Source organism: Ranitomeya imitator, chromosome 1 (genome assembly GCF_032444005.1).
Source record: "Ranitomeya imitator isolate aRanImi1 chromosome 1, aRanImi1.pri, whole genome shotgun sequence".
Taxonomy (NCBI): domain Eukaryota; kingdom Metazoa; phylum Chordata; class Amphibia; order Anura; family Dendrobatidae; genus Ranitomeya; species Ranitomeya imitator.
In genome coordinates, this window is record NC_091282.1 from 1,179,500,443 (window position 1) to 1,179,518,474 (window position 18,032).

The 18,032-nt window shown below is 46.7% G+C and overlaps 1 protein-coding gene across 3 annotated transcripts in view; it reads left to right on the forward strand.

The window, feature by feature from the left end:
- Nucleotides 1-315: 315 nt before the first annotated feature.
- Nucleotides 316-18,032, forward strand: part of RGS12 (regulator of G protein signaling 12) — a 193,622-nt gene continuing 175,905 nt past the window's right edge. Inside the window, exons 1-2 of one of the 3 annotated variants that reach the window (XM_069744749.1) lie at nucleotides 316-470; nucleotides 15,174-17,092. In XM_069744749.1, coding sequence (XP_069600850.1) covers nucleotides 15,242-17,092 — 1,851 coding nt within the window. In that variant the 5' untranslated portion in view covers nucleotides 316-470; nucleotides 15,174-15,241. Of the gene's footprint in view, nucleotides 476-15,173; nucleotides 17,093-18,032 lie in introns of all 3 variants that reach the window. The other 2 variants (XM_069744748.1, XM_069744751.1) reach the window with 2 other exon arrangements.

Below are 18,032 nucleotides of genomic sequence, written 5' to 3' on the forward strand. Positions count from 1 at the left end.
CAGGAATTAAAAAAAAGAAAGTTCATAGCTTTAAGGGGTTAAAAACAAGGACTAGAAAAAATAAAATAGAAGATAAATGAATAAAAAAAAGAAGAAAAAAAGTAAGAACATAAAAAATAGATATTACAAATGTTTTGTGCTAATAACTAGGCAGGGGCTGGACGGAGCAGGAGTAAATCGCATGCGGTTCTTACTGTAGCAGGTAAATGAAAGGCTGCACTGAGGGCCACTCCACCGGTCCGCAGCCCCGACCAATCAGATGCCTGCATTCGTATCAACACAAGCGTCTCCTAGGAGACAGGAGGAGGCGGGGCCAGGCTGCAGCCGGGGCCGGAGGAGGAGGACGGGAGGCGGCGGCGGCTATTGTCAGCTGCGGGGAGAAAACTTCTACGTTACGAGGGAGGGAGAGAAGTTTTGAAATGGCAGCTCCGGTGCAGGGCGGGAGGCCGGGGAGCTGAGCGCCACCACCGGTAATGTAAGCATGTGACCTGGGGTGTGGGGGTGAGGATGGGGGGCGCTGACAGGATCTATTGTGCGTGCTGAGCCCCCCTGCATGTCATGGGGCCTGGCCCACCTCTGTGCTGCACTGACGGCTGCCCCAACTGTAAGTGCGTGGGCCTGGGGGCTGCCCCTTATGTCCTGGGACCCCCATCATGTGACCCTGAGCTAAGTACATGGTCCTGGGGGCTGCCCCCTATGTCCCAGGACCCCCATCATGTGACCCTGAGCTAAGTGCATGGTCCAGGGGGCTGCCCCCTATATCCCGGGACCCCCATCATGTGACCCTGTGCTAAGTGCATGATCCAGGGGGCTGCCCCCTTATGTCCTGGGACCCCCATCATGTGACCCTGAGCTAAGTACATGGTCCTGGGGGCTGCCCCCTATGTCCTGGGACCCCCATCATGTGACCCTGAGCTAAGTGCATGATCCAGGGGGCTGCCCCCTATATCCCGGGACCCCCATCATGTGACCCTGAGCTAAGTGCATGATCCAGGGGGCTGCCCCTTATATCCAGGGACCCCCATCATGTGACCCTGAGCTAAGTGCATGATCCAGGGGGCTGCCCCTTATATCCAGGGACCCCCATCATGTGACCCTGAGCTAAGTGCATTGTCCTGGGGGCTGCCCCCTATGTCCCGGGACCCCCATCATGTGACCCTGAGCTAAGTGCATGGTCCTGGGGGCTGCCCCCTATGTCCCGGGACACCCATCATGTGACCCTGAGCTAAGTGCATTGTCCTGGGGGCTGCCCCCTATGTCCCGGGACCCCCATCATGTGACCCTGAGCTAAGTGCATGGTCCTGGGGGCTGCCCCCTATGTCCCGGGACACCCATCATGTGACCCTGAGCTAAGTGCATGGTCCTGGGGGCTGCCCCCTATGTCCCGGGACCCCCATCATGTGACCCTGAGCTAAGTGCATGGTCCTGGGGGCTGCCCCCTATATCCAGGGACCCCGTCATGTGACCCTGAGCTAAGTGCATGGTCCTGGGGGCTGCCCCCTATATCCAGGGACCCTGTCATGTGACCCTGAGCTAACTGCATGGTCCTGGGGGCTGCCCCCTATATCCAGGGACCCCCATCATGTGACCCTGTGCTAAGTGCATGATCCAGGGGGCTGCCCCCTATATCCAGGGACCCCCATCATGTGACCCTGAGCTAAGTGCATGATCCAGGGGGCTGCCCCCTATATCCAGGGACCCCCATCATGTGACCCTGAGCTAACTGCATGATCCAGGGGGCTGCCCCCTATATCCAGGGATCCCCATCATGTGACCCTGAGCTAACTGCATGATCCAGGGGGCTGCCCCCTATATCCCGGGACCCGCATCATGTGACCCTGAGCTAAGTGCATGGTCCTGGGGGATGCCCCCTCTATCCTGGGACCCCGTCATGTGACCCTGAGCTAAGTGCATGGTCCTGGGGGCTGCCCCCTATATCCCAGGACCCCCATCATGTGACCCTGAGCTAAGTGCATGGTCCTGGGGGCTGCCCCTTATATCCAGGGACCCCCATCATGTGACCCTGAGCTAAGTGCATGGTCCTGGGGGCTGCCCCCTATGTCCCGGGACCCCCATCATGTGACCCTGAGCTAAGTGCATGGTCCTGGGGGCTGCCCCCTCTATCCCAGGACCCCGTCATGTGACCCTGAGCTAAGTGCTTGGTCCTGGGGGCTGCCCCCTATATCCCGGGACCCCCATCATGTGACCCTGTGCTAAGTGCATGATCCAGGGGGCTGCCCCCTATATCCAGGGACCCCCATCATGTGACCCTGAGCTAAGTGCATGATCCAGTGGGCTGCCCCCTATATCCCGGGACCCCCATCATGTGACCCTGAGCTAAGTGCATGATCCAGGGGGCTGCCCCCTATATCCCGGGACCCCCGTCATGTGACCCTGTGCTAAGTGCATGATCCAGGGGGCTGCCCCCTATATCCAGGGACCCCCATCATGTGACCCTGAGCTAAGTGCATGATCCAGGGGGCTGCCCCCTATGTCCCGGGACCCCCATCATGTGACCCTGAGCTAAGTGCATGATCCAGGGGGCTGCCCCCTATATCCAGGGACCCCCATCATGTGACCCTGAGCTAAGTGCATGATCCAGGGGGCTGCCCCCTATATCCCGGGACCCCCATCATGTGACCCTGAGCTAAGTGCATGATCCAGGGGGCTGCCCCCTATATCCAGGGACCCCCATCATGTAACCCTGAGCTAAGTGCATGATCCAGGGGGATGCCCCCTATATCCAGGGACCCCGATCATGTGACCCTGAGCTAAGTGCATGGTCCTAGGGGCTGCCCCCTATATCCAGGGACCCCCATCATGTGATCTCTCTTCTCCTTGTTCAAAATGTTTTTATTAAGATTTTTCACATATTATATGGGAGGAGATACAGGAAAAGGAACAAATAGAGAAAGTGGAGTGTGGCGATCTCTCTCCTCCTGAGCTTCATTACAGCAGTCAGTGGCTCTCCAGATGTGTGGAACTACAACTCCCAGCAGACTCCTATTGTGATTATACAATTCCCACGCTGCTCCTTCTTGGACTTCCAGCTGTTGGGGAAACTACAACTCCTAGTATGCATCACTGCAAGTCCAATTCTTTTTCAACTTCTCCCACTCCCAACTCTCCAGGTTGTAAGGACGTGCTGGGAGTTGTAGTTCCCCCAACCGATTACAGACCCCAGTGTTAAAGGGGATTTTTTAATTCTCACACTCTAGATACAGAGAATCCACTGACTGTGAGTCGTGGACTGCAGAGCAGCACTGAGCGCCCGTGTGTTCATCCGCTATATGGGGGCTGCATACGTCAGGGGGACGGGTCATAATGCCACCTGCTGCCTAATTACACCCCCCCCGGACAGATGGCAGCGGGAGATTCACCTGAGGCTGCGACACAATCGCTCCTGTCATCCTGCGCACCCACCAGAAGTATCCCCCTGTGTAACCAGGGATATGTCAGTGATGGGTGCAGAAGGGGCCCCTGTGCCAGAACAGTACACGGGCCCTCTACACTCCAGTGTATGGCTGCCGTCACACAAGCAGTATTTGGTCAGTATTTTACCTCAGTATTTGGTCAGTATTTTACCTCAGTATTTGGTCAGTATTTTACCTCAGTATTTGGTCAGTATTTTACCTCAGTATTTGGTCAGTATTTTACCTCAGTATTTGGTCAGTATTTTACCTCAGTATTTGGTCAGTATTTTACCTCAGTATTTCTAAGCCAAAACCAGGAGTGGGTGATAAATGCAGAAGTGGTGCATATGCTTCTATTATACTTTTCCTCTATTGATCACCCACTCCTGGTTTTGGCTTACAAATACTGAGGTAAAATACTGACCAAATACTGAGGTAAAATACTGACCAAATACTGAGGTAAAATACTGACCAAATACTGCTAATGTGACAGAAGCCACTGTCTGCTTTGGAGCTGCTAGTGGCCCCATTACTCGTTGTGGCTGCTCAGGTTCCTCCAGTGATGTCTCCGGCCCTGGAGAGAAGGACAAATGAGATACATAGATTAATGGATGAATTATTCGTTACATAAATTTGATTACTTAGAGAGATATTAAATAATTAGAGAGAGAGCTGAGATACAGTATCTATCCATCTCATATCTATGTAGATAGACCAGTGCATCACAGCAGCACAAGTACATCATCCACACAAGTGCTGATAGATTAATTAGATGAATAGAATAATGAGATTTGTATATTAGATTAATTAGATACAAAGATTAACGAGAGATTAGACAGATTAAGGCCGGTTTCACACGTCAGTGGCTCCGGTATGTGAGGTGACAGTTTCCTCACGTACCAGAGTCACTGACTCACGTAGACACATTGAAAGCAATGTGTCCCTGCACATGTCAGCGTGTTTTCACGCACCGTGTGTCCGTGTGCAAAACACGGAGACATGTCAGTGTTCGTGGGAGCGCACGGATTACACGGACCCATTAAAGTCAATGGGTCCATGTAAAACACGTACCGCACACGGATGCTGTCTGTGTGCCATGCAGGAGACAGAGCTACTGTAAGCGCTGTCCCCCCCACGTGGTGCTGAAGCTGCCATTCATATCTTCTTTCCAGCAGCGTTCGCTGGAAAGAAGATATGAAAAATCCTTTTTTTTTTTGTCCTCGTGTTTAAAATAAAGATCCCTGTCGCCAACCCCTCCCACCCTGTGTGCGCCCCCCCAGCTGTTACTAAAATACTCACCCGGCTCGCTCCCTCGCAGCGTCCTGTCCTCTCCGCACCTTCTCCTGTATGGGCGGTCACGTGGGGCCGCTTATTACAGTAATGAATATGCGGATCCACCCCTATGGGAGGTGGAGCTGCATATTCATGACTGTAATCGGCGGCCCCAGGGGACGCACAGGGGGTGGGAGGGGGTGGTGACAGGGATCTTTATTTTAAACACGAGGACAAAAAAAAAAAAGCATTTTTCATATCTTCTTTCCAGCGAACGCTGCTGGAGAGAAGATATGAATGGCGGCTTCAGCACCAGATGCAGGGGACAGCGCTTATCTCTAGAGCTGTCTCCTGCACGCTCCGTGTGGTACCCAGTCGGCACACGTGTGCCACACTGATGTACCACGGGAGCTCACGGACACGGATAATTCCGGTCGGGATTTTTCAGGTACCGGAATTATCTGGACTTGTGAGACTGGCCTAATGAGAATATTATTTATCTCTGTCTAATTAATCTGTGGATCTAATGCATCTCTCATTAATCTGATATAAATGTATCTCATTATTCTAATTAATGTATTTATGTAATTGATCTGTCTATTATCTGTCTATTATCTGTCTATTATCTGTCTATCTATCTATTAACTATTTATCTATTATCTATCTATTATCTATCTATAAAAAAAAAAAATCACTCCAAAAACTTTACAAAACAATCATGTGCCTCATCTACTTCTGTGCTGCTTTAGTTCCCGGTCTCTGTATATCTCTCTATGTATTCCTTCCTTCTTTCTTTCATTTCTTTTCTCTTTTTCTCCCTTTCTGATCCCCACACATTCCTAGTAGAGGTGTACTCAGTTTCCTATATATTGACCTATGCATTCCCTGTTTGATCCATATTATGGACTATTTGTTTCCAATAGCAACCAATCAGATCGGATCTTTATCAGACAGCTCTGATAAAATGGAAGCTGCTGTGTGATTGGTTGCCACGGACAACACACACACACAGGTTTTAGTTTTGGCCCCTTTGCATGGCTTTGTATGTGCTACAGGCGTGGACTTGGCCTGGAGGGGGGCAGAAGGGTGCAAATGGATAGGTGATCAGATTCGTAAGCCTGAACAACCCCGTTAACTGTATGCATAGATAGTAGTGAAGAGCTGGTACTTGCCTACCGTAGCACTGGACCAAGGGAGGGCGAGTACTATCTTTTGTTTTTTTTTTTTTTGTTTGTTTGTTTTTACCCCTTTGATCAATTAAATCAGAATATTTTTTTTGAAGAATGTTAAAAAAAACAAAACACCAGCACCCAAAACGTCCCAAAAAACTCAGGATTAGGGATGAGCGGACCAGTGAAAGTTGGGTTTCGTCTGGTTTGACCAAATTTTAGTCCAAAGTTCGGGTACCTGAACTTGAACCCCATAGAAATCAATGGGGACCCGAACCTCCGAGCTGGAAAATCTCTCTCTCCCCTCCCCACGCTCCCGAATTGTAAGGCCATGTTCCCACATTGCGTTTTTCTGCGTTTCTTTTTCTACGTTTCTTTTTCTACAAGCAAAACCTGCTCTTTTGGCAGTAAAGAAGCTGCCTACAAAAAGTAGGTTTGCTGCTTATTTTTTTTTTGCTTTTTTATTGTCCCTTATTCATGTTGATAAAGTTTAGTGCCCCCTCAAAAAATGATGTAACTTTCTTAGGTTTTTGCACCAAAAACACAGCAAAACCTGATACCTGTGTTTTTTTTTTTTTTTTTGCTGCATTTTTTTTTTATTGCTTTCTATGGGTGAAAAAAAACGCTGAAAGTAGTGACATGATGCAGTTTTCCAATTCAGTCAGGAGAAAGAAGTGTGTGCGCACGAGATCTCTGAAATCTCATAGCGTTTTTATTTTACTGTAAAACGCAGCTTAAGTTGCCTAAAAAAAAAAAGCAGCAAAAACCCAACGTGTGAACACAGTCTTAGGTAGTGAATTCTGCACAAAATAGAAAATGCTCTTTATTTTTGTCTTGAATTTTCTTTGCAACTTTTTAGCTCCAAAAAAGTTCTATGTTCTGCAAAAGTGTCGCCAAATTTCAGATGTTAATATAACTCCAAGGAACAAACTACATTTCCGCAAATATTTAACAAGTGGCATTTGATGAATCAAATATCTGGAATCTCCAAAGCACGACCGCAATGATTGATGTGACATAAAAAAAAAAAAAAAAAAACAACACAGGGGACCAAATAAAAAGAATAATGAGGCGCAAATGAACAAAAACAGGCAAAAACCACCAAGAAGGAGACAAAAAAATGTGCAAATGCGACAATGAATCAGAACCTTAGTTTTTAATCTTTTTTTTTTTCTTTTAACAAGGATTTTTCAGCCAGAAAATTTGGAAGAGGATCTGCTTAAAAACTCATATAAAAACACCACTTTGACTACTTTTTGAAGTGCATTTTGAAGAGGAATTGTTTTAAAAAGCCACATAAAAAAACTGTGTGTGAACATGGCCTTATTGTTTCCTCCTCTATGGGAAAGAAGTGGAGACTTGGCCTAAACTGCGGGTTGCTGAGAGACAAGGTGAGAACAGGAGGCATTTGGGACGAGTCTCCGCTGATTGTGTATTCCAGGCGACGAGGAACAGTGTGTGGAGAACCTGCTGACACATTGTCACGACTTTTCTGCATCCTCTGCAGCAGCGTATTAGTGTCGTGTGTAATTAACGCCGAGGAATGTCCGTTGTTACCTCTGGTGATTCTCCATATCCTGATCAGAAGCCACAGGTCACAATGCCCAGGAACTGGTTCGGCTTGTTTGCAATGAATTATATATTTGTTTTTGTTTTTTTTGGTGACGGATAAGTGCATGCGGTAATGCTTGTGTTATGAAATGGTTGGAGACACAAACATAAAGTTCCAATAATCCTCCAACTTTGTCTTAAGAGTAGTGATGAGCGAGCGTACTGGGATAAGGTGTTATCTGCGCATGCTCATGTCCTAATTTGGCATGCTCCAAAAATATGCTTGAGTCCTCGCGGCTGTTAGCTGCAACACATGCGGGGATTGTCTGTTAGGTAATCCCTACATGTGTGGTGGCTGTCGAACAACCGTAAGACATGCAGTGGCGGGGATTCGAGGATATTTTTCAAGCACAACACTCTATTAAGACACGAGCATGCTCAGATAACGCCTTTCCCGAGCACGCTCGCTCATCACTACCTGGGGGACTCATCAGCGGGCTCCCGCCACTACATTTTTTGGTTATTGCATACCCCCTCAAAAGAAAATCCATTGCATCTCGGTAAAACCTCTTTAGGGTGTGTACACAATGACTCTTTTTGCTGAGTTTTTGGAGCTGAAACGTTCCGAAATCTGTATTTTGCTACTTTTTTTTTTTAACAGCTTCAATGTTTCGAGACCATGAGGCAGCTTCCACAGGAAAGTTTTTAAGGCTAAAGGGGAAGCATTTGTCCATCAAATTCAATCCATAACCTAACATGTGGATCCAGAAGAAGGTAAAATTACCCCATATTACGGGGAAACTTTCTTCCTGACTCCACATACGGCAAGCAGACTAGTTCCCTGGATGAAAAAAAATGACCACAACGCTGACAGTGAAGACGCTTCAGGGAAAAAGTATGCTGGCGTTTTCAGAAAGTAGCTTAACATACAAAAACCATGGCAGCTCTGCTGGGGAAACAATGGGGGAACAAAGATGTAGTGTGCACATACCATTCAGCTATGCGCATGCGGAGGCCCCCGATTCCTGAAAACCCAGCTCCTGATGACGGTGCTGCGCTGGAGTCATCTGCTCCTGATGACGGTGCTGCGCTGGAGTCATCTGCTCCTGATGACGGTGCTGCGCTGGAGTCATCTGCTCCTGATGACGGTGCTGCGCTGGAGTCATCTGCTCCTGATGACGGTGCTGCGCTGGAGTCATCTGCTCCTGATGACGGTGCTGCGCTGGAGTCATCTGCTCCTGATGACGGTGCTGCGCTGGAGTCATCTGCTCCTGATGACGGTGCTGCGCTGGAGTCATCTGCTCCTGATGACGGTGCTGCGCTGGAGTCATCTGCTCGTGATGACGGTGCTGCGCTGGAGTCATCTGCTCGTGATGACGGTGCTGCGCTGGAGTCATCTGCTCGTGATGACGGTGCTGCGCTGGAGTCATCTGCTCGTGATGACGGTGCTGCGCTGGAGTCATCTGCTCGTGATGACGGTGCTGCGCTGGAGTCATCTGCTCGTGATGACGGTGCTGCGCTGGAGTCATCTGCTCCTGATGACGGTGCTGCGCTGGAGTCATCTGCTCGTGATGACGGTGCTGCGCTGGAGTCATCTGCTCCTGATGACGGTGCTGCGCTGGGGTCACCTGCTCCTGATGACGGTGCTGCGCTGGGGTCACCTGCTCCTGATGACGGTGCTGCGCTGGGGTCACCTGCTCCTGATGACGGTGCGGCGCTGGGGTCACCTGCTCCTGATGACGGTGGGGCGCTGGGGTCACCTGCTCCTGATGACGGTGCGGCGCTGGGGTCATCTGCTCCTGATGACGGTGCGGCGCTGGGGTCATCTGCTCCTGATGACGGTGGGGCGCTGGGGTCACCTGCTCCTGATGACGGTGGGGCGCTGGGGTCACCTGCTCCTGATGACGGTGCGGCGCTGGGGTCATCTGCCCCTGCTGATGGTGCGGCGCTGGGGTCATCTGCTCCTGATTACGGTGGGGCGCTGGGGTCACCTGCTCCTGATGACGGTGCGGCGCTGGGGTCATCTGCTCCTGATGACGGTGGGGCGCTGGGGTCACCTGCTCCTGATGACGGTGCTGCGCTGGGGTCATCTTTAAGCTTTAAAGTGACCAAGACCCCTGACACTGGCTCAGTGAATAGTGCAAGTCTCTGCATTATGCGTCCAGATAGTTTCTCCTCCTGTGCCACCGTCCTTCTGTGTCCTAGTAATCTGGAGATTAAAGCAGTATGTACAATATATATACCGTATATGTATATATACTGAGAAAGTGACTAGCAAGGATAGACGCTCCCGCTGCGGATTAGACACCGTAGCCTCCATTACCAATGGCCCCAGGACAGGATTTTCTTGTAGTAAGAAAATTGTAAGATCTGAGATATATATCTGTAGAATTGTATAAATAATGAGAAAAATATCAGAACAGATCTTACAAGTTTCTTACTCCAAGAGAAGCATACAGTATATGTATTATAATGTCTGTATATTTCTGATTTCCAGGGCTCAGGACAGGCCCCTCCGTGCTGCTCCTTACAAAGTGTTGGCGCCTTTATTTGAGCGCTGCTGCCTGTCAGTTATTTCGCCCTTTTACCTGTCCAGGTCACGTGCCTACAGCAGGTGACAGACGATCCTGTGCCGGCTCCATTAATAATTCACTCCGAGTCTTATTTCAAAGACTTGAACAGGAAAAATGATGATACGGTGGCGGGCGAGAGTGAGTACAGCGCACATGTCGGGCTCCGATCTTGTATTCCTCGATTTAGCTCACAGAGTTTTTATTTTTTTAATTATAATCATATATAAATGCCTTGCTATTTACATACTTCTGTTATAAGGTGGACGAGATCAGATTTCAGACTGTTTTTTCCCCCCTAATGTACATTATCATGGCAGACTCTTAGATTTTCTATTTGCTTTCTTTTGTTTTTTACATTTTTTGTTTTCTTCCTGCTTCGATTTAAATAAAAACAAAACAAAAAAAAACAAAAACCCAAAAGGCCGAGGAATGTATGAGGATTGTGGAGAATGGAATCCGTCGGGCAGCATTGTATTTCTCATGTGGTTCATATTACAAACCTGTAGTATAGGCTGACTTTGCTGTGATATAATGTGTTTCATGTACATTGATTTTTATACTATGCGGATATGTTATCCCGGAATTTCCTGAGCAGAAAATCCGCAGCCTGTTACAGCAGCAGCACAGTGGATGAGATTTGTCTGAACCTCACACACCGCCAGAAAAATAACCTGCGGTGCAGAGATTTTACATGCAAACTAGACTTTATACAAACTTTGCATAAATCAACAGTAAAGATGAATATTGGAAGAGCATCGGAGTAATCTTTCTTTCCTACTTAGGAGCCACTTCTTCCTCTTCCTCCTCATCTCATTATGCACTCTGAAAAAACAGCTCCACTCCATCTTGCTCGGACAGGACAGTCCGTCAGCATGGTGAGGGGAGCAGGAAGGAGCGAGGGGCAGAGTGAGAGACACGGAAATATCGTGCTGTTGATACCATGATGTGTATGGGACATAACGATCGCATTTGAGATAATTCTGTCCCCATTATTGTTTGTTAGTCATTAGAAACAGAGGGATCTATTTCACTTGTTTATTTCTGTTAATGTTGATGTTTATGGCTTACAGCCAATGAAAACCCAAGTCATTATCTCAGTAACAGTAAATTAGAATACATTATAACACCAGCTTGAAAAATGATTTTAAAATCTGAAATGTTGGCCTACTGAAATGTATGTTCAGTAAATGCAGTCAATACTTGGTCAGGCTTCTTTTGCATCAATTACTACATCAATGCGGCGTGGCATGGAGACGATCAGCCTGTTTTCGCTGCTGAGGGGTTATGGAAGCCCAGGTTGCTTTGATAGCAGCCTTCAGCTCATCTGCATTGTTGGGTCTGGTGTCTCATCTTCCTCTTGACCATACTCCATAGATTCTCTATGGGGTTAAGGTCAAGCAAGTTTGCTGCCAATCAAGCACCGTGATACTGTTGTTTTTACACCAGGTATTGGTACTTTTTGCAGTGTGGACAGGGGCCAAGTCTTGCTGGAGAATGACATTTCCATCTCCAAAAAAGCTTGTCGGCAGAGGGAAGCATGAAGTGCTCTAATATTTCCTGGTAGACGGCTGCGCTGGCTTTGGTCTTGATAAAAAACAGTGGACCTACACCAGCAGATGACATGGCTCCCCAAACCATCACTGATTGTGGAAACTTCACACTAGACCTCCAGCAGCTTGGATTGTGGCCTCTCTATTCTTCCTCTAGACTCTGGGACCTTGATTTCCAAATGAAATGCAAAATTTACTTTCATCCGAAAACAACACCCTGGACCACTGAGGAACAGTTCGGTTATTTTTCTCCTTGGCCCAGGTAAGACGCTTCTGGCGTTGTCTATTGGTCATGAGTGTCTTGACACAAGGAATTCGACACTTCTGGCCGATGTCCTGGATACGTCTGTGTGGTGGCCCTTAAAGCAATGACTCCAGCAGCAGTCCACTCCTTGTGAATCTCCCCAAATGTTTGAATAGCCTTTTCTTAACAATCCTTTCAAGGCCGCGGTTATCCCGGTTGCTTGTGCACCTTTTTCTTACCACACTTTTTCCTTCCACTCAACTTTCCACGAATATGCTTGGATACAGCACTCACAGCCGGCTTCTTTAGCAATGACCTTTTGTGGCTTCCCCTCCTTGTGGAGTGTGTCAGTGACTGCCTTCTGGACATCTGACAAGTCAGCAGTCTTCCCCATGATTGTGGAGCCTGCTGAGACAGACTAAGGGACCCTTTTAAACCCTTAGGAAGCCTTTGCAGGTGTTTTTTGATAATTATTCTAATTTACTGAGATAATGACTTTTGTGGTTTCATTGGCTGTAAGCCATAATCATCAACATTAACAGAAATAAACACATGAAATAGATCATTCTGTTTATAATGACTCTATATAATGTTTCACTTTTTGTATTGAACCACTGAAATAAATTAACTTTTTGATGATATTCTAATTTTGTGAGAAGCACCGGTAGGTACAAACGGCCGTAATCCACTGACTGTATTGCCCACCGCATATTTATTGTGCATTATGTCTAGTATTTTGAATTAAAGAAAATACCTTGATGGTTTTTGGTGGCCCAACAATAGGAACTTTTAAAGAGTCTCTCTTAATATTTGTTCTGAAATTTGCTTTTCACTGGTATAACCTAATCTGATCATAGATATGAGCATTACCTAGAATTAATAGTTGTGCAAAGCCATTATCTAAACTCCTGATGATCAGCTGATCGCTGCTGGTCAGTGCACAGTTTTCTCGCAGTGGCCACTGCTGGAGAGATTTGGCATTGCACTCTGTCTATTGAAGTGAATGGGTGACTATAGGTGGCGGGCAGTGATGAGCAAAAGTGCTGGGATAAGGTGTTATCTGAGCATGCTCGTGTGCTATTTGAGTATCTTCCGCGTGCTCAAATAATGGTCCCCATGGCTGCATTAGACAGCTGCAACACATGCACGGATTGACTAACAAACCTCATCTACAGTGAGACATGAAACTTTTTCCGTGTTCCCCATGTCCTTTCCCTAGCAGGCAGCAAACCCAACTTGTTCTTGCTTAATATCCGCAGCAATCCATAGTGTATATTTATAGTCTAAGCCTTCTGCGAACCTGAAGATTCAGAACTGACCCAATTCTGCTCCAATGTTACACCTAAAAGGGTCAGTAGGGTTGTTTGATGATGTCCTCATGTCCGTCACTGTGACCATCTGTCATCTGGAGAACACAAAGTTGTCACCAGTCTTCTACATGTCTTTTATTGTTCCCTCCTTTCAGGTGATCTTCTGTAATGTTGACCTTGCTCAGCCCAATCCGGTTCTCTGCTGATTTAATAAGCCGCAGAGTCCGCAGAATATTAGGGCATCTATCACATGACCTAGTAAAACTACCGCAATCTAATGCTAGGGAAGCACACTGCTGACCACTATATACCGTACTAAGTAACCAATAAAACTGCATTGGATTCCTATTTTTTCAGCATAGCCCACGTGGCCCGCTCCATTAGCTGGATTATCACCCGCTAGCTTAGTTTTATCAAAGAATATCTACCCCTTTAACTAAGGCATCATATAGGAAATATTGCGTCTCCAAAATTGTTAAGCTCTTTGCCATAAATATGTTTTTGTTTAGCTAGTGTAAATGCCGCTGTTCTCCTGAATCCGGCGTTGTTTTTCTTCTGTTGCTACGCCGCTTCGTTCCTGAGATATGGCCCCCTCTCCCATGCATATAAATCCATTATTTTTAGCATGGTCCTCAGGAGCTGATGACCACACCCATTTGACAAAAAAAGACCATATTTACATACAGGGAAGAGGCAGCCATAAATCTGAAACAGAGAGGCGCAGGAACAAACAGTCATGTCTCTCTATACCTTTGTAAAACAAATCTGTCGAGATTTTTGCTAAGTAATCTGAAAGCAGAATGATGTAGGGGCGGAGACCCTGATTCCAGCGACATATCACTTACTGCTCCGCATTCTTTCCTTTTCTTTCAAGCACAGTTTTCTCGGCTGCATATCTAGCAGAGCCCAAAAAGCTGAGCCCTGTATAACCCGCCCACACCACTGATTGGCTGAAAGCTGGTAATCAGTGGTGGGGACGTGGTTGGACTAGGAGGCACGAAGCTGCTAGTCCTGTAGTGATAATCTCTTGCTGATAAAACAATGATTTTATTGAAACTGGAAAACACAGCCCAGTACGTGACACATTATTGAAATTGGGGTCTCTCCCCTTCCATCATGCTGCTCTCAGATTACATGGCAGAAAACCTGGAGACGATTTCCATTTATGATCTGTAATCTAACAGTTCTCCTTCCATAAGATCTGTCTGCATGACCCACCTTTAGTGTGAAGAACCTATGTTTTGGAACTCGACATATTTCAGCTTCTCAGACCTTCAAGTACAGTATATGAAATATTGGCATTGGCCCTAGTTGAGTAGAAAATGGCTAGGGGGCACATTTCTAGGGGCTTTTCTATTGATATCTGCAGACGTTTTCATAAGCGACTGGCGATGAGGAATGGACATCATCTACTTGAGTGTAGGAGTAGGAGCTGGTGATTTGGATATTTTCTTTAGGGTACAGTTTGTGTTACCAATGATTGCAAACATTGCTAAAAATCCAAATGTCTCGTTTAATATCAGAGTGGGAATTAGAAACTTCTGGTACCAGTTACTGAATCACCAATCCGCCCCCGGAGGCTATAGATTTCCTTGGAAAGCCTATAAATATTTTGATTAAATTTGGACCTTTCTACCTAATCAAGTATTCTTTTTACTTTCCAGTTAATAATCATCTTGAGAAGAGTACGTTTTGTGATTTCCACTGTGAGAACCTGCAAGGCACAAGAGAAATGGTCCACTTATTAATGCATCAGCGTGGCTTATATTACTTATGTAAAAGCATACCTGTTAGAAACGTTTGGTTAAAGGGGTTGTCCAAGGTCAAAAGAACATGGCTGCTTTCTTCTATAAACAGCGCCACACTCATCTACAGGCTGTCTGTAGTATTGCAACCTTGTCTCATTCACTTCACCGACTGGACAAACCCAATGACAAGGGTCACTGTTTCTGGAAGAAAGCAGCCATGTTTCTCCAATCACTGGAAACCTCTTTGGCGTTTCTCGTAACGGATATGTTTGACATTTCTAGGACTTGAAGCTGATTCAGCGGAATACAGCTGCTTAATGTGTTTTGTATTTTTGTTTTCTAGGAATCTTTGCCGTACAGGGGAACTCTTAATATTTTATAGAAGATTGCTTCACCCCATTGATCACTGAAATGCATAGACCGGGCGAGCCCACCAAAAACTGGAATAAAATGCATCTGCCCCATAGATTGAGGAGTGTTGAAGTTGCTCGAGGGAGAACTGGCTATGGCTTCACCCTTTCTGGACAATCTCCTTGTGTCATTGGTAGCATCATTAAAGAAAGTCCTGCTGAATTTGTAGGCCTTAAACCTGGAGATCACATATGTGCTGTCAACGACATCAGTGTCAAGAACGCATCTCATGACGACGTCGTCAAGCTGATCGGCAAATGTTCTGGAGTACTTCACATGGTGATTGCCGAAGGGTTCCGTCATGTAGATCTATGCTCAAGCGATGAGGAAATTGCTTTCTATGAGGGCAAGACTTCATTAAAACCTAGGCCTGATTCCAAAACTTTAGGCATAAACCGAGCGGAAAGAGTTGTTCAAGAGATGCAGTCAGGACGAATCTTTAGTATGATCTTTGAGAACCCAGTAGGTGGTGGGAAATCCGACCTTCAAATGGCAAAACCAAGATCAAGGTCAATGTCTGCATCCTGCTATGAAACGAAAAGGGACAGGCCGAATCACAATCTTGACTTGCTTTCGAAAGACGAAATATCGAAGATGATTAACTGTGACTCGGTGTTCTCCAATGGTGTTCAGAACCTCGAAGACTTTGAGTTAGATGCGAGCATCCTAAACGTTGGCATGATAGTTGGTTACCTTGGTTCCATAGAACTTCCTTCTACAAGCTCTAACCTCGAGTACGAAAGCTTACAGGCCATCCGAGGATGCATGAGACGACTCCGAGCGGAACAAAAAATACACTCCCTAGTGCTGATGAAAATTATGCATGACAACATTCAGTTGTGTAACGAGAAGACCGGCGTCATAGCTGTGTACCCAGCAGAAAAGTTGGCATTCAGTGCCGTTTGTCCTGATGACAGAAGGTTTTTTGGACTCGTAACTATGCAAAGTAGCGATGACCAAAGCTTGGCGCAGAACGAAGAAGGGGTTTTGAGGACCTCTTGTCACGTCTTTATGGTAGACCCTGAACTGTTCCACCATAAAATACATCAAGGTATTGCTAGGAGATTTGGATTTGAATGTACTCCAGACCCAGATACTAATGGTTGTTTGGAGTTTCCACCCTCTTCTCTGCCCGTTCTACAATTTGTCTCAGTTTTATACAGAGATATGGGTGAGATGATAGAAGGGGTCAGAGCACGAGCTTTCCTAGACAATGATGCTGATGCCCAACAGAACAACAGTACCAGCAGTAACAGTGATAGTGGCATCGGGAATTTTAATCAGGAAGAAAAGGCCAACCGGGTGTTGGTGGTTGACTTGGGCAGTGCGCCAAGTAAACATATTCCTCATGCTTTTTGGGAAAATCCGAGTGGAAGATCACCGAACCAATCTGTCCTACACAGGAACGGTTATTCCAATGAGGATGATGGGCACTTTGTAGCACCACATGGACCAATAGGTGATAAACCTCAAAACTTAAAGAAGCATTTAGGACCATCTGCTCGAATTGAAGTCCCCGTTATCCCACCCCGAGGACCACAGCCAGTCCCCCAAAAATTCAGCGCTTTGGAGGGTCAAAAGAAATGGCTGCCTGTTCATGTAATTCAGGATTGGCAACAGGGGAATGTCAGTGACCATGAATCCTATGCGGACTCAACCGACGGTTGGTCGAGTGTCAATTGCGGAACCTTGCCTCCGCCCATGAGTAAGATTCCAGCGGACAGATACAGAGTTGAAGGGAGCTTCGTACCGCCTACTACTCGCAAAGATGTCTGGCCCAAGAAGACGTTTGACGTACACCACATATTTGGTGTTGGACATGGTTCCAAAAAGTCAAGAGAAGACAGGAAGGTAAGATTGGAACAAATCTATTGTGTAGATACATTTTACCTGGCTGACTAATATCAGATTATCGTACAAACTGGAAAAGTTATATAAATTGTCATTATAGGTGTTATTTGGGGGATTACAAAATTGATGACCTCCCAATATATCTACTGTATATACTCGAGTATAAGCCGACCCGAGTATAAGCCGACCCAGCCCCCCCGCCCCCTACCTAATTTTGCCACAAAAAACTGGGAAAACTTAATGACTCAAGTATAAGCTTAGGGTGGGTAATGCAGCAGCTACCGGTAAATGTCAAAAGTAAAAATAAATACCAATAAAAGTAAAATTAATTGAAACATCAGTAGGTTAAGTGTTTTTGAATATCCATATTAAATCAGGAGCCCCATATAATGCTCCATACAGTTCATGATGGGCCACATAAGATGCTCCATATTAAAATATGCCCCATATAATCCTGGATAAAGGTTAATAATGGCCCCATAAGATGCTCCATAGACACATTTGCCCCATATAATGCTGCACAAATGTTGATTATGGCCCCATCAGATGCTCCATACAGACACTTGCTCCATATAGTGCTGCACAAACGTTTATTATGGCCCCATAAGATGCTCCATACAGACACTTGCCCCATTTGCTGTTGCTGCGATAAAAAATAAAAAAATCACATACTCACCTCTCTGTCGCACAGGCCCCCGACACTTTCAATATTTACCTGACTTCGTTACGGTGCCGCTCCGTCTTCAGCGTCTTCTGCACTGACGTTCAGGCAGAGGGCGCGCACTAACCACGTCACCGCGCCCTCTGACCTGAGCGTCACTGCAGAAGACGCTGAAGACGGAGCGGCGCTGGAACGAGGAGAGGTGAATATCGCACAGCGATTCCCCCTCCTCATTATACTCACCTGCTCCTGGCGCGCCGCAGCTTCTTCCAGTACTGA